Source organism: Chelonoidis abingdonii, chromosome 3 (assembly GCF_003597395.2).
Source record: "Chelonoidis abingdonii isolate Lonesome George chromosome 3, CheloAbing_2.0, whole genome shotgun sequence".
Lineage (NCBI taxonomy): Eukaryota > Metazoa > Chordata > Testudines > Testudinidae > Chelonoidis > Chelonoidis abingdonii.
In genome coordinates this window covers 184,853,910-184,870,051 of record NC_133771.1, presented here as the reverse complement: position 1 = coordinate 184,870,051, position 16,142 = coordinate 184,853,910, and the positions used below count along the sequence as shown (strand labels likewise).

General features: G+C 44.3%; 1 protein-coding gene across 3 annotated transcripts in view; it reads right to left on the bottom strand.

Moving 5' to 3' along the window:
- Nucleotides 1–16,142, bottom strand: part of TTC7A (tetratricopeptide repeat domain 7A) — a 304,672-nt gene that overhangs the window by 203,498 nt on the left and 85,032 nt on the right. For all 3 annotated transcript variants that reach the window (XM_032768913.2, XM_032768912.2, XM_032768915.2), the window contains one exon: nucleotides 3,685–3,789. In XM_032768913.2, coding sequence (XP_032624804.2) covers nucleotides 3,685–3,789 — 105 coding nt within the window. The remainder of the gene's footprint in view (nucleotides 1–3,684; nucleotides 3,790–16,142) is intronic.

Below are 16,142 nucleotides of genomic sequence, written 5' to 3'. Positions count from 1 at the left end.
CGGGGTAGGGGAAGAGCCCCAGACCCCGCGAAAACTATTACTAACAAATACACTAACAACTATAACTTTAAACTGTCAATAAACTAATTAACTATGTAAAACAAGAACGATTAAATAACAAAGAACAAAAAAACGAGCGATTAGCTAGGGAAAATGCGGAGGTCAGGTAAACTGCACTCCACTGTTCCAACGATCGACACGGGCGGTAAGAAGGAACTGAAGGGTGGCCGGGTCGGCTGGGGTATTTATGCGGCGCCATGGTGGCGCCTCTCCAGGGGGCGCCCAGCCGACCCGCTGAGTGTTGCTAGGGTAAAAGTTTCTCCGACGGCTGTGCACGCGGCGCGCACACACCTAACTGGAACGGATATGAGCAATCACTCAAAGAAGAACAACAGTGATTAGTCATATGAATATGTATACTAAATATATATATATGAATTTTCAATTACCTGACAGTATGTGAGTGCTGTTATCGCCTTCTTCAGACAGAATCCTTACATAGTACAGCACTATTCAGTGTGAGAAATGGTGGCAGAATTGGGCCCTCATGGAATAGTGCCCACAATTCAGTGAGAGGGGACATTTTCATACTTCATTGGACTGGATCCCATTTAAGGAAGTAAGGACCTGATCCAAATAGAAAGACTCCCATTGTCTCCAGTGGGTTTTAGATAGACTTTAAATGTGGGCACAGAAAATACATCTTCCCAATGGAACAACGGGGTAAACAACTGTTAAACACACATCCCCTCTCTTTCTCAATTTGTGTTTATCTAGGACTCGCTTGTCACTTTGCAATCTGCCATGAGTAAAGGGCTGTGCATAGCTGGACTGCCCCAGGGGCAGACCAGGCAGGGAGTTCTGACTCACTCACATTTATCTCCCAGACTCTCCTCTTGCTACACCAGCAACATACTGCTTTTCATATGTTAGTTGTGCAACGCCTGTGCAGGGAATTATGGGGTACCTTATGCTGCCTTATTCCTTTCCCCTCATAAGGGAAGATGGCCCTTATTTTTTAATCTTGCCTTATAACAGCTCTGAGCGTCCCTCTAATCCCTCATATGCTCCAAAGATTAGGTAGAAGAAATTCTAGTATTAAAGGAAATCAGCAGCTGTGTACTCATTCACTGGAACGGCAAGATGCATTTCCCAAATCCTAACCTACACCATCAGAATGACAAGATGGCAGCTCATCCTTTTCTTTATTAGAGTTATGACATCTTTTAACTTTTTTTAACTGATTAACTCTTCTTTGTATTCAGAGGGCTCCAGACTGAGCCTGAATCTATGCCCAGCTGAAGGAGGGCACTCTGGGATGACAACAGTAGACCAGGTCGGGTGGGGCATCTGCACAGAAGGGAGTAAGGGAGGTGGCTGGGGAATATTAAAAAAACCCAAGGAAGTGTACTGTTTCTCTGTTTATACTGCGAGCTCTTCAAGGCAGGCACCATGTCTTTCTATGTGTTTTTATGGTTTCTAGCACAATGATTTTAATTATGGCCTCTATGTGCTCTTGTAATACACATCGTCATAATAATTATCAACATCATTCTGATGTTTCGTTCTGTGCTGAAATCTAATCAAGTGCTGAAGATTATGCAGTCTGGGCAAAACACAAATTAATGGGGTTCAAATTTTGCACTTGTAATCTGTAAACTGCAGGTGCATTAACTGTGGGAGCAAAAAAGAGGCAACTAATAAGCACCCGATTGCAGGCAAAAATCATGTGGCTAGGCCTCTAAATGTTATAATTGGAACCTGTAGTTGCATGCGCATAGTTTGAACCAACAGTGGACTCTGAGCACACAATGAAATGGCTGCTGTTAGATATTTGATCCTTAATATTTAAAGGGAGGAAGAAAGGAAAGAAGCTAAGCTAGCAGGAAAGCAGTAGCACGATATACAGTAGACACAAGAATTCTGTTCCATTTCTTTTCCTACAATGTAGTAGCCTAGTCCTTTCATCTCAACAAATAACAAGGGCCTATTTTATTCCAATGATGTATGCCTTGGTTACAGTTTCAGTGCCTATAGAAAACATGAGATCATCACAATGATTTTACTTTCAGAACTGAACCTCAAAAGGTTCATTCATTCTAGTATTTCAGTTATATCTGCAGGCTAGTAATAGCAGGAGACTGCATGTATAGCAAGTAATGTGGGAGGAAAATGCAGCCTACACTAGTGCAAAGTTTATGGTTAGCAGGAGCCACAGGATTGTCCATAAGTCAATAAGTATCCATCTGTTAGATGATGGTCATCTGTTTGAGACATTTATAATAGGTAGGAACTCTTCATTAGTATTCTGGCTTTCACTAGATTTATCATTATTGTATAAGATGGTTTTTGTCTAGGCTTAAGTCCTGCAAGAATAATCGCTAGGCTGGCTCTCTGAGTTCACATACAGCCCCGCTGACTTCATGGTCTGGGTGAATGCCTGTGTCTGCCTCAGTGATTCTCCTCACAGGACCAGGACCTAGTTTCAAAAACTAGGCAAAAGACATTTCCTAATCATGAGCACCTCAGGATACTTTAGCTCTAAGTGGTGAATACATTTTTTAATCTTGGAAACCATCTGATGAGAAGGGGTAAGCAGAATGTTCAACATAACCTGCTGCCTGTTTGCACTTTGCTTTTTAAAAATCTCTCTTAAGTATCAGACATTCCATTTCTGAATTAAAAAAAAAATAAGAAAAAATGTGTGCGTGAATTTTAGTGCTCTGAAAAGGGATCAGACTGATCTCCATGGAAAGAGACATCCTATCTACTGAACAGGCACAGCCTCGGCAGTAGCAGCAGCAGCTTCCCCATATAGTATCCCCCAGGGGCCTCAGTCTTGACCTGGAGGGGCCATCTCTTCAGCGAGATGATATTTCTTGTCTTTTGTCAACTCATGTCAGACCTTTAACATTATAGCACAGCTTTTTTTGGCATGTGGTTGCTTTTGAAAAACATATTGCCAGATTCTCAGCTGGTGTAAGTTTATGTAGCTCCACTGACTTCAACTGAATTATGCTGATTTACACAGCTAAGGATCTGGCTTCTAGTGTGGAAAAAAAACTCAGATTTTCCACTCAACCGAAGCAGATTTGTATGATGTTTTCTTTTGTGCCTTTCACCTCTTTTGTTTAATTTAAAATTTCCATCTGTAATCCCTTATTGGCTGCGGGAAGACAGCGGTGGAAAAGCAAGCTCTCATTCAATTAATTAAACCAAGCAGCAAAAGACTGACAGATGTTTCTGCTTTTTAGGATAATCAGAATTTCACGAGCGCTGTCTCCCACCCCCACTGTTTCTGGAGCATGTATTAATGCAACTGAAATACAAAAGCCTGACACGGTGACTCAAGAACAAAGGACTGAGCTGTCCAGCCGAGCTGTATGACTAAAAGATGAGGGGCCAGGTTCACTCTACCCGCACCACAGCCATTAGAATGGGAACGATAATGATTTGGATTCTATACTGGAAATTAACCTGAACAAGTAGCCCTAGGCTACCCAGGGAAATAATTCCTGATCATCTTGTATTTTTTCTTTGTTCTACTGTGCCCAGTGAATCTCATTTCAAAATTTCACTGCTGATATATATTTCACAGGGTTTGATGTTTTTTTTACTGCACTATGGCACTAGCACTGCGGCACCTAATACATTATGTAAGAAGAATTGCATCAGCTCACTTACCCAGTGCAGTGGCCCAATGCAGACCTTAGCAGCCAGAAGAGGAACCATGGGATCTGCAGGACGCAGTTTAGCACACTCTCTGAGCACCGACACAGCATATGCCGACTGGAGGGCGTGGGAAAAACAGGAGTCTGATTAGACAATGCAATTCAGTGAAATGCACACAACAGTTACACTAGTTAGCAAAGATTCATGCATCAGCAACAAGTGAGTTGCTTTGCCCTTCTCCTCCAGCAAGAAACATATTGTTTTCAAAATGCCAAAGAGCCAGACCTGGCAGCAAAAGGTGCAAGAGAACAATTTTCCCAATAAGTCAAAATACAGGCTTATACTAATTCTATTCTTCATCTCCCCCTGGAACCCTGCAGTAATTCACAGTGACTACAGAGACACCTTCTAGTGACCCTGAAAGGAACTTGGGGAACCTCCCCTTCAGCTAATTAAATCAAGACAAACTGGATCTTGCAGAGGTTTGGGCATCTAAATCAGTCTCTGGCTGGTATATTTTGTTTTTGTTCCCTCAAGTTCTGCAGCAAACAGTAATACCTCCAGGGGCCCACAGACCACAGAGTTGACTTGACAAATGCAGCACAATCCACTGTTCAGCAGGTGCCCAGAGAGAGCAAGCTGGATATGGTCACAATGCCTGGTAGAAGAATCTGAACTTTAATGCAGGTGGTATGAGTACAATATATTTGCTCTCACTGTCTTGCTGGGATTAGGTTACAATTAATGATTAACATTTAATAAATTTAGCACTTGCATGGCACTTCTCATCTTTAAAGCACTTTACAAACATTAACTAATCTTCAGAACATGCCATGAGGTAGGTATATACTGTAACACACCCATGGCCACCTAGGAATCTCACAGAAATATGAGGACAAAACCCAAAATCTCCTGCTCCAGACGCACATGTCCTTACCACTCAGTCTAAAATAGAGTCTCTATTAGCAGTCTGGGGGTCATGACACATAGTTGTGCAGTTCTCATTCCAACAACCTAAAGGCAGTGGTACAAGAGCAGTAATATCATACTATCAATAGCCTCATTTTACTGATGAAGAAAAAGAAAGAGGTTAAGTGAATTGTCTACGGCCAGGAGAGTCAGGTCAGAGCTGGAATTAGAACTAATACATTCCAGACACCCAGTGCCAGGGCAGTACCCAAAATGGCTGGTGTGTTTACAAGAGTTAACAACTCAAGACATTGTTTTACTTTTGTTTCTGTTTGTGGTTTTGAGGCAAGAACCTTGGGATTTCAAAGGTACCTTCTCCCTCTCTCACATGGCTCTGGCCATGGTGTTTGATACAGAGGCTTTCTTTATCCTCCCGGGTTGAGTTACAAGTTTTGACATGATTCAAGAAAGGATCACGACCTGACATATTCCAATCTCCTCCTTCTGCTTGTATTCCAACCAAAGCTCTATTACAAGGCAACACATACCTTACCCTAGTAAGCATCAACAGAGGGATATACCCAACTCCTAGTATCTCAACATGTGAGAGTTTATTCTCAAGACTGGGTTTGCAAAGGGCTGCATTGTCCACCTTTATTTACATGGATTACAAATTAATTAAATATGGGTGGAGGAATCTCATCTCTGGGCAAGCAGAGGTCAGATGCAGAGGAAACATATCCAATCTGCTTTTAACTACATTTGTGTAATCAAGAAAGTGAAGTTTCTATGTTTGCTGGCAACTGTCTTTTGGGTCAGAAATAAGATGGTTGGTGAGATGTCTAAGCTATGAGTTCTCAAGCTGGGAGTCACACACAAGTCCAGGGGGGTCATGAGCATCCTCCCTTTTATTATGGTCAGACGGGTAGAGATCCCATGGGGAAAAGCTGAACCAACCGGTTTAATGTGAATGTTTACCCATCAAAAATATACATACAATACTTTAGCGGATCAGCTCCAGACTTTTTAACTTTGGGTTGTATTAATTGTAACCACCTGGGCATGTAGGGTTTTTTTGTAACGTGGAACAAACAGGTGCATCTCTCAGCACATCATTTTTTTGTGCTCAAGTCCAACATCTGCAGGAATCTACTTGCCTAGAAAGTTTTCCCCAACCCAATCTGCTAGATGCAAATTCTTCCCTGTCCAAATATATAAAAGGATGTCTGTCTACTTTTGACAAGGAAACTACTCTCACGGCTTCCGTGAAGTCACGTGCAGCGATGGTGAAGAAGTCTGGTAATAGATTGTTATAAATTCAATATTTTTGATGGGGCCCATGCTCATCGTTTTGTGGAGTTTCAAAGGTACAGAAAGAAGCAAGGCAATACACTATGACCAGGATGTGCGGGGCCAGGGGAAACCAGACAGTTTTCTTCCTCTGATTAAACTTGTCATGGTTCTGAACCCAACAAAAGACTTCTAATTTAAATGACAACTCTTCTCCAATTGTTAAACCCAACACCAACATGGCAAAAAATCCTATTTTCTAATTATGTAATGAAGGTACAGCATCTCTTCAACTGTTCTCTGATGATGGACTTCACGTGAACAACCTTAAGAGTGATTTTCAGTTATATTTCCTTGATTATTTTCTCAAGAGAGTCTAAAGAGAAGAATTCTTCTTTCAGTTACAATGGATTCCTTCAGTTCCATGCAACTAAACTGATGGTGCAGCCTAAAAGTCTTTGTTCTTTGGCTCACTTTCATCTTTTTACACCTCAGCCTGTTCCTAGCCTCTCCTCTTCCATCCCCAGCAAAACAATGAAACAAATATTTGAGAGACAGAAAAATAAATTCACTAAACGTTTAGAGGATAATGAAACCATGAGAGGTAATCAGCAGGGGTTTCCAAAGAGCAAATATTGCCAAGCAAACTTTTTTTGCCCTCTTGGCTAGAATTATACCACTAACAGAGTAAGGCAGAGGTAGGCAACCTATGGCGGCACACGAGCTGATCTTCAGTGGCACTCACACTGCCTGGGTCCTGGCCACCGGTCCAAGGGGCTCTGCATTTTAATTTAATTTTAAATGAAGCTTCTTAAACATTTTAAAAACCTTATTTACTTTACATACAACAATAGTTTAGTTAAATATTTTAGATTTATAGAAAGAGACCTTCTAAAAACGTTAAATGTATTACTGGCATGCAAAACCTTAAATTAGAGTGAATAAATGGAGACTCTGCACACCACTTCTGAAAGGTTGCCAACCCCCGGAATAAGGGAATGCAATAGATGTAACATTTTGATTTCAGCACAGCATTTGCTCTTCTCTCGCCCAGGTACCAGGAAGTTCTTCTTTGGCATTTTTTATATTCCAGCTATGGTGGGAAAGGTTTCTCAGAAAGGTAGGTTTTGTAGCATGCTCTAAAAGTGCTCATACTTTGGTTTACTAAATCCCTCTGGTAGTTGGTTCCACAGCTATCCCCCCAACTGAAAATGCTTTATCACCTTGGGGCTTGTAAGCTGCCTTGCCCCAGAGGAGCACAGCTGTCTTAGTGGGTCATGCATCAACATGCAGTCACTAATGTGGCTGGGTTCTGACCTGTTGATAATGGCTTTGAAATTCAGAACCAAGCCCTTGAATTGGCAATGGAAGCAGACTGAGAGCCAATGATGGGTGCAGAGTGCAGCTTATGGAAATCTATCCTACTGAAGGGGTGAGCTGACACATTTTCCACAAAGGAGAGCCTCTGCATTGCTTTCACCTTCAACTTGGCCCAGATACAGCAAGTTACAGTAATCCAGCTTGGAGCTGAAAAGTACAGGAGTCTCTGTGACTGGATCCTTTTCTGAGAGGGCTGGGAAGTCTCCCAGCCAGCTGGAAGTAAATGATGATATTGTTCACTACTGAAAATAATAATGCACAGCTCTTATATAGCACTTTTCACCAGCAGATCTCAAAGCACTTTACAAAGGGAGGTAAGTATCATTATCCCTAGTTTTACAGAGAGGGAAACTGAAGCACAGAACAGAAAAATGATACTACATTTCCATCCAGGGTTAGTGATAAGTCAAGCAAAATGCTGAGACTTTACACTACTTTCACTAAAGGGAGGGTAGTTCAGTGGGCTAGTTAGCTCTTCAAGTCCAGGGAATGTTTCCCCTTCCTGATTGGTACAATTCTGGTCTTGCCCATCCTGGATGCAGAACAACCCTAAAATGGCATGGAAATGGACTAGTTCAGTCATTCTCAAGCTTTTCCACAGCAGGACCTCACTTTCCATGGGACCCCACAACCCATCTAGCTGGGATCCAGCTGGACCCATTTCCATTCAGCTACACATGAAGGGCACAGTGGTTGTGACTCCCGATGCCTTTTCATGACACTCCTTGGGGTCATGAACCAGAGGAGAAGAATCCCCAGATTACTTGAACTCATCAGGTCTTCCCATCTAATTTGTACGATTCTGTGAATCCCAAGTGTGCATATCACTACACTCGCTTTTGGCTCTTAACCTACGACTTTAATTTTTCCCCTCTCCTCTTGCCTCTGCATCGAGCTAGTTAAGAAATTACAGGCTGTGTCGCTGGATGGAATATGTGGGACACTTTGTGATACTACTGATACCAGTATCATAAAATTGCAAGGAATCTGACCAGATATGCTATGTGATGTATCTGCAAAAATGTTATAAATTTGTCTAGTATGATAATCTTGTTTATATGTTTGTAACACTTTTGTATTGTAAATTATACGTACAGTATATCTGTATTGCCAAACTTGTGCTGTGTTTCTGGGTGACACCCCCAGACAGATTGGCATCCACAGTAGGCCTGCTTGATAGGCCATCAAGGATCAGCAAGGCAGGCAGAAGCATGCTTATGAACAGAACTCTGAGGCCTTTTAATGCCATGTGCTGTAAAGCTTATGTTTGGGGACACAGGAAGTACAAGCCACATGGCAAAAGAAGATAAAAGTCAGTTGCATCAACTCCATTTTGTCTTCAATCCCGCCTCCTACCTCTGTAGTAACTTTTCTACAAACTGAAGCTCTAAATAAAGGACTGAATGACCCATCCAAGCTGTAACTGTGTTCCAGAGGTACTTTCAAGCCAGCAAACTCTCCAGTACTGCTAAGAACCTGATACATAGACTTTGAAGTCTTTGTACGTATGTGACTGCTTTACCATTTAACAACTCTCTTCTTGTTCTTTCTTTTTTCTTTATAATAAATCAGTGACCCCCAATGTGGTGCCCGTGGGCACCATGGCACCCGCCGGGGCATTTATGTGCTCCCATGTAGTGCCCAGCAGGGGAAAGAAGCTGCGGCCCCGCATCTGACAGGGACAGAGAACTCAGGCTGCGAACACGGCATTCGCTGTTCCTAGCAGGAGCAGAGCCCGCCTAGTGCCCAGCAGGGGAGAGAAGCCACGGCCCAGCACCTGACAGGGACAGAGAACTCAGGCTGCGAGCACGGTGTTCTCTGTTCCCAGCAGGTGCGGAGCCCGCAGGGGAGAGACACCGCAGCTCCGCACCTGACGGGGACAGAGAACTCAGGCGCGAGCGCGATGTTCTCTGTTCCCAGCAGGCGCAGGGCTCGCCTAGTGCCCAGCAGGGGAGACAAGCCGCAGCCCCCCACCTGACGGGGATAGAGAACTCCAGGGCTGCAGGCTGCAGGTGCCAGTGTTCTTGGTCCCAGGCAGGTGCGGGACCGCAGCTTAAGCCAGAGAGAAGCCGCGGCCCCACGCCCACTGGGGACAGAGAACTCCGGGGCTGCAGGCTGCGGGTGCCAGTGTTCTCGGTCCCAGGCAGGCGCGGGACTGCAGCTTAAGCCAGAGAGAAGCTGCTCCCCCGCCAGGGACAGAGAACTCTGGAGCTGCAGGCCGCAGGCGCCGGTGTTCTGTCCTAGCAGCTTTCTCCGGCTTCTCTCTTCTCTCTGGATTCATATATTATGTTATATTAAATATGATGTTTTTCGTATTATTTAATGTACAAATACAAAATAAGCCTTGAAAAATTGGGTTCAGAAAAATATTTTGTATAGTGAGCAGAGTTTTAAAATAACTTCTCACTGTACTGGACTTAGATGTTGATTGAGAGCGAGAGAACTGGAATACAAGAGAGGGCTGTGTGATTCCTTTTTTTTGCTTGTTGAAAACCAGTGTGGGGATTAGAAGCAGAGTTTATGACTCGTCGGGAAGCTTAACTTCAGCATTACTCCCAAGATTGGTGGGTATCTGCTCTCCTTTTTGCAGCCTGGCCTGACCTTGGCATTTCCAGTGAGGGCTGCCCATGGCACACCGCGTCACACAGGCAATCAGCTTCAACATTCCTTATTCAAATAATTGCCAGCCCCCTCCACCTCCTTTCTGTGATTACAGTTTTTAACATAAATATGTTCTCACTAATGATGACCAAATATCTTCATATACATTGCCATTAGGAAAATAGCTATGTCTGAATTTAGGAATGGCTTCTTGCTATATATATATATTTATCCCCCTACCCGCCCCTCCCAAACACATACACATATACTCTGTTTCATTTTCAGGAATCTTTGGAAAATTCCATTTGCTGTACTGTCTTCAACACACAAACCTCTCTGATCCTGTGCCCCTTTACCTCAACCAAAAGAAACCAAACTATTGACTGTCTCCTAGCTGGCTGACCTTTGTAACAGGATCTTTAACCAATGAATGTTCAATATTTTAACTTTCATTCCCCAGTGATGCTATTTAAGGAGCCATTTGAGGCCTTTGCTGCTCCCAAGGCTCCTGACTGCAATGCAAAGATAAACGTGCTTTTTTTATGCTGGTTACCTAGCAACCAGCTTAAGCTTTTGCAAGGAAACCAGCAGAAGGAGCAACCTAAATCACAAAATTCATCTGCTCTTGCTGCAGAATTATGTATCAGATATATTTATATCTGTCTTTCTAATCTTCTAGAAGGCTTTATGTCGGCATTATAGGCATGTCTTTGGCTACGTCTAGACTACCCGCCGTATCAGCGGGTTAAAATCGATTGCTCGGGGATTGATATATCGTGTCTCATCTAGACGCGATATATCGATCCCCGAGCGCGCTTATATCGATTCCAGAACTCCACCAACCCCAATGGAGTTCTCGAATCGACAGGGAGAGCTGCGGACACCAATCCCGCTCGGTGAGGACGGTTGAGTAATCCGATCTTAGATATTCGACTTCAGCTACGTTATTCACGTAGCTGAAGTTGCGTATCTAAGATCGATTTCCCCCCGTAGTGTAGACCAGCCCTTTGAGTCAAATGTAAGGCTCTGGATAAAGATGTTTGCTTTTGTTGCATTGTTTTTAAATAAGAATAAAGTATTCCTGTTTCTGGTTGGAATATGGATGGAAAAAGCTTAAAATGTAAACATATCATATTAACTACTCATTATTTGGCTGTGGATATTACATATCAATAAACCCATATATTCCTCATCGGAGCAGCTCATCTCTGTGCAAAACTGACTTGAAGGGAAGCAACTGAAATCAAAACGAAATGCTGACAGTGCAGCGCTGAGCAGCCCCACACTACAAGCAAACATTAACCAATGTGCCAGCAGTGGACGCAGAACCCATGGCTCTGGAAACAGTGAACTTCCCTTCCCCAAGCATTACTGCTGAGTGCTTGAGATGCTGACAAGAATGTAACTATTATTATTTGTATAGCACCAACACCCCCCAAAGCATTATGTTGCTAATAACATTTTCAGGTTTCAGGTGTCCTCTTCCTCTCTCCGTTACCCATGCACAAAGGTAGAAAGGTTAAGAGCAGACATGGGCAGTCCCTGTGGTGAAAAGGTTCTTTACTGCCTGTTTTTCTGAAGTGCCATGACTGTGATTGAAGCCCCTCTCGCTATTCTGCATAGCTTACACAGTAATGTCCCTAGCACCTGCCAATGCAGGGGGAACAGGAATGATGTAATTGCTCTCAAACATATGCAATCACTGCCCTTGCTGCAAGTGCTACGACAGGTGTCCGCTCTAGATGTTTAGTAACATACTGGGTGCTCCATGAACTTGGAGGCAAGTGCTGTTGGTGCCCTATGGGCTCTAATGTTTGGTAGGTCAAACACACCTCCGAAGGTAACTCCTCCACCATTGTCCTTTCAACTGACATGGGGCCTTCCCCATTCTCACAACCTATCTCCCTTCCTCCAGTGCAAGGGTGAAAACAGCAGTAAATTCACACTTCAGCAGACACATCACACTGCCCTCTACTGGCCTAAGAGTGCTCAGCCCATCCACCACATTCTCTCCCACCTTGAATACATTACAAAACCAATAATGGAGATTTGGTTTCTCTCGATGTTTTTCAACATAAACATTTATTTTTAAATTTTTTTTAAAATTAAATAATATTCCCATGCACTGTATAAAGAGAATGTCTTGAATGGCCATCTACCTAACACAGGAGACCATCACTACATTAAAGTAAGTTTAATTAACTATCCAGGCACCCAGTGTTTTTTGTAAGGGTGTTTTTTATTACTGTTTAAAGCTAAAGAAATAAATAATTCCGTAGCTGTACCTAAACAGCTACATTTCCAATTCACATAGGGAAACCTACCCATTGGCATGAAGGCCAAAACTATGCGTCCTGAGAGAAGCACAGTGAGAAGACAGTGCACATTAATGTCTAATACTGCCCAAAGCAGGTGAGCGTGTTAAGTAGGCACCTTTAGCATTTCACAGAGAACAGGTCACCACAATTTTGGGGCATAAGAGATTTGTTAAAGGAATGGTCCAGCCCTATGATGTATTGAGAATCCTCCACTGACAAGGAATTCAGGACCCAGAGTATCTTGTAGGACTGGGGCCTAGGAAGTCAGGAATACGAGAGGGGAACATGTAACAGACAGCGGGTCTGCAGCCAGTGTGATGCTTGCAGGTGCTAGGGCCCCAATTCACATCCCTTGTGCTTGTAATAAATCACGCAGGCACCCAAGTTTGACAACTTTGGCCTAACAGACGTGCCCTGGTTTGCAGAGGTGTCATACATGAGTAAGTTGCACAAACTCCAATTGACGATGCTTGGCTGGGTAGGGGTCAAAAGAGAAGTGGACTACCCCAAACTGCCAAACCAGTTCTATGCAAACCCCTTGACACCCCCACCAAACCCAGCCTTTCTGCCTTCACTCTGCTCCCTTGATAGAGGTCCCAGTTTTGCACTTTGTAAATCTTGTCATGCTAAGTTAACCGTGTTCAACTTAATAACCCATGCTGTGCCCTGGAAGCACAGAAAATCGGTAAAACTGGCTTATCGAGTTGTCTGAAGGTTCCCTCAGGCAACATAGGGCTGATGTAGTGGCTACCACACCACTTCCCACTCTCAGACACCCCTCATCCCCAGTGTAAAGGGCGTGACTGGCAAGCCACCACATCCAGCCAATCTTTGGCTGCCATATCGGCATATTATGGGATGTTAACATCAGGTGCATCTTACAGCAGCTCCGAATTGTACCTTAGGACTAAGCTGGCACCCAGCATCTCCACGACTGGGGAGGGGTTTCCATAAAATTGATTCAAAGACACCTTCATCCTTGTGCAGAGCTTCATTAGGTGCAAAAAGGTCTTTCCCAATGACCTGGCATTATAGCAACAGATGCACCCAGAATGCCCAGACAGATAACTAGAAAGGTGTAACTTAAAACTTCGAAGACACAGGCTTGGAAGTTTCACACTGTATTTTTCTCAATCAAATCAACGGTAATTCTTTTGTTTGGACACACTTGGACTATGATGGGTAAAAATATCTTTCTAGAAATCACACATCTGTGTTCAGAGAAGCACAGCAAAGTGAAATCACTGTTATTTTATTATTTCTATTGTTTAAATTCAGCTGTACAATAAAAAGGTTATGTTTCTTTGCATAATCTCATTCACTATTTAAAGAAAAAAAATGGTTACCTACTTTTTGTAACTGTTGTTCTTCAATATGTGTTCCTCATGTCCATTCCATGCTAGGTGCGTGCACGCCCATGTGCATGGCTGCTGGAGATTTTTCCCTTCGTGGTATCTGTAGGGCCGGTTCTGGCGCCCTCTGGAGTGCTTCACTTATGCGCCAGTATATGAGGCGCTGCTTACCCTGCAACCTCTCAGTTCCTTCTTGCCTTCAACTCTGACAACAGGAAAAGAGGGTGAGTCATGCAATAGACATGAGCAATACCTCTAGAAGAATAACAGTTATGAACGGTAGGTAACCGTTTTTTCTTGTTTGAGTGCTTGCTCGTGTCAATTCCATGCTAGGTGACTCACACGCAATACCCCTGGAGGTGGGCACGGAGTTCACGGTCGTGCAGCTTGCAACTCTGCTCTGCTGAAGTTGGCATCATCTCGGGCCTGCTGGGTGATGGCGTAATGGGACATGAAGGTATGGACTGAAGACCAGGTAGTGGCTCTGCAGATACTCTGAATCGGTACCTGTGCCAAGAAGGCGGCTGACGAGGCTTGCACTCTGATAGAATGGGAGGTTACAATCACCAGCGATGACACCTTTACTTATTCATAACAGAACTTGACGCAGGCGGTTATCCACAAACAGCCTTTCATCCTGTCTGCCACCGCAATGAAGAGCTGTGTTGACCTGTGGAAGGATCTGGTTCTCTAGATTTGTGAGACTTGGGGAAGAACACTGGAAGAAATAGGTCCTGATTATTGTGAAATTGCAACACCACTTTCAGTAACAAGGCTGGGTGGGGCCGCAGCTGGCCCTTGTCCTTGTAAAACACCATATAGGGTGGTTCCAATGTGAGCGCTCTAATCTCAGAGATCCTTTGGGCTGAAGTAATTGCTCCAAGACCAAGGAGACCTTCCACGAGAGAAGCAGCAGAGAACACAAAGCTAATGGCTCGAAGGGAGGCCCCATGAGTACCAGGTCTAGGTCTCAAGGTGGGATAGGGTCATGAACTTCAGGATAAAGTCGCTCCAGACCCTTCAGAGACCTGATTGTCATGTCATGGGAGAAGACTGATCTACCCTGGACCACAGGGTGGAAGGCCGAGATGGCCGCCAAGTGAACTTTGATTGATGGAGTGCCAGACGTTGGTGCTTGAGACACAACAGATAGTCTAAGATGGATTGCAGCAAGGTCTGGTGAGGAGGAAGATTCCATTCCAAAGCCCAACACGTAAAAACATTTCCATTTTGCTAGGTAAGTCACCTTGGAGGCCTTTCTGCTACCCATCAGGATTTGCTGGACTTGTGCCAAGCATGCTTGTTCCTCCACATTTAGCCACATAGCAGACAAGCCATTAGGTGCAGGGATGCTAGGTTTGGGTGCAGAAGGTGGCCATGGATCTGGGACAGTAAGTCCGGCTGGAGCAGGAGTTCTAAAGCTGACACTATCAAAAGCTTCAACAGCATGCTGAAACAGTGCTGGTGCGGCCATGCCAGAGCTATCCAGATCACCCTCACCCTGTCTCATCTGACCTTCAAGAGCATCCTGTGCACCAGTGGTATTGGTGGGAAGGTGAACATCAGCATCCCTGATGACTTGAATAAGAAGGTGTCAGACAGGGAACCTCTGTCGAACCCATGGACCAAGAAGAACCAGTAACACTTCCTGTTCTGCCTGAATGCAAACAGGTTCACCTGTGGGATTCCCCACTTCTCGAAGATCACACTGACCACGTCTGGGTGGAGTGACCGCTCGTGGCGAGACAAAAAGGACCTGCTAAGAAGATCTATTAGTACACTTCTGGTCCCCAGGAGGTGCAACGCCACAAGATGAATAGCATGCTGTATGCAGAAGTCCCACAACCCGAGAGCCTCTTGGCACAGGGCTGAGGGGCGGGCCCTGCCTTGCCTGTTGATGTAGAACATTGCTGCGGGATTGTCTGTCAAACCTTGGACCACCCTGTCTCTCAGGTAGGGAAGAAACACTTGGCATGCCAGGCATACTGCCTTGAGTTCCTTGACATTTATGTGGAAGGAACGATCCTCCTGCAACCAGAGACCACGTGTGCTGAAGCTCATGGACTCATAGACTCAAAGACTTTAAGGTCAGAAGGGACCATTATGATCATCTAGTCTGACCTCCTGCACAATGCAGGCCAATCTCATCCATCCACTCCTGTAACAAACCCCTAACCTATGTCCGAGTTATTGAAGTCCTCAAATTGTGGTTTGAAGACCTCAAGCTGCAGAGAATCTTCCCGCAAGTGACCCGTGCTCCATGCTGCAGAGGAAGGCGAAAAAACTTCAGGGCCTCTGCCAATCTGCCCTGGAGGAAAATTCCTTCCCAACTCCAATTTTGGTGATCAATTAAACCCTGAGCATGTGGGCAAGACTCACCAGCCAGCACCCAGGAAAGAATTCCCTGTAGTAACTCAGATCCCAACCCATCTAACGTCCCATCACAGACCACTGGGCATACTTACCTGCTGATCATCAAAGATCAATTGCCAAATTAATTGCCAAAATTAGGCTATCCCATCATACCATCTCCTCCATAAACTTATCAAGGTTAGTCTTAAAGCCACATATGTCTTTTGCCCCCACTACACCCCTCGGAAGGCTGTTCCAGAACTTCACT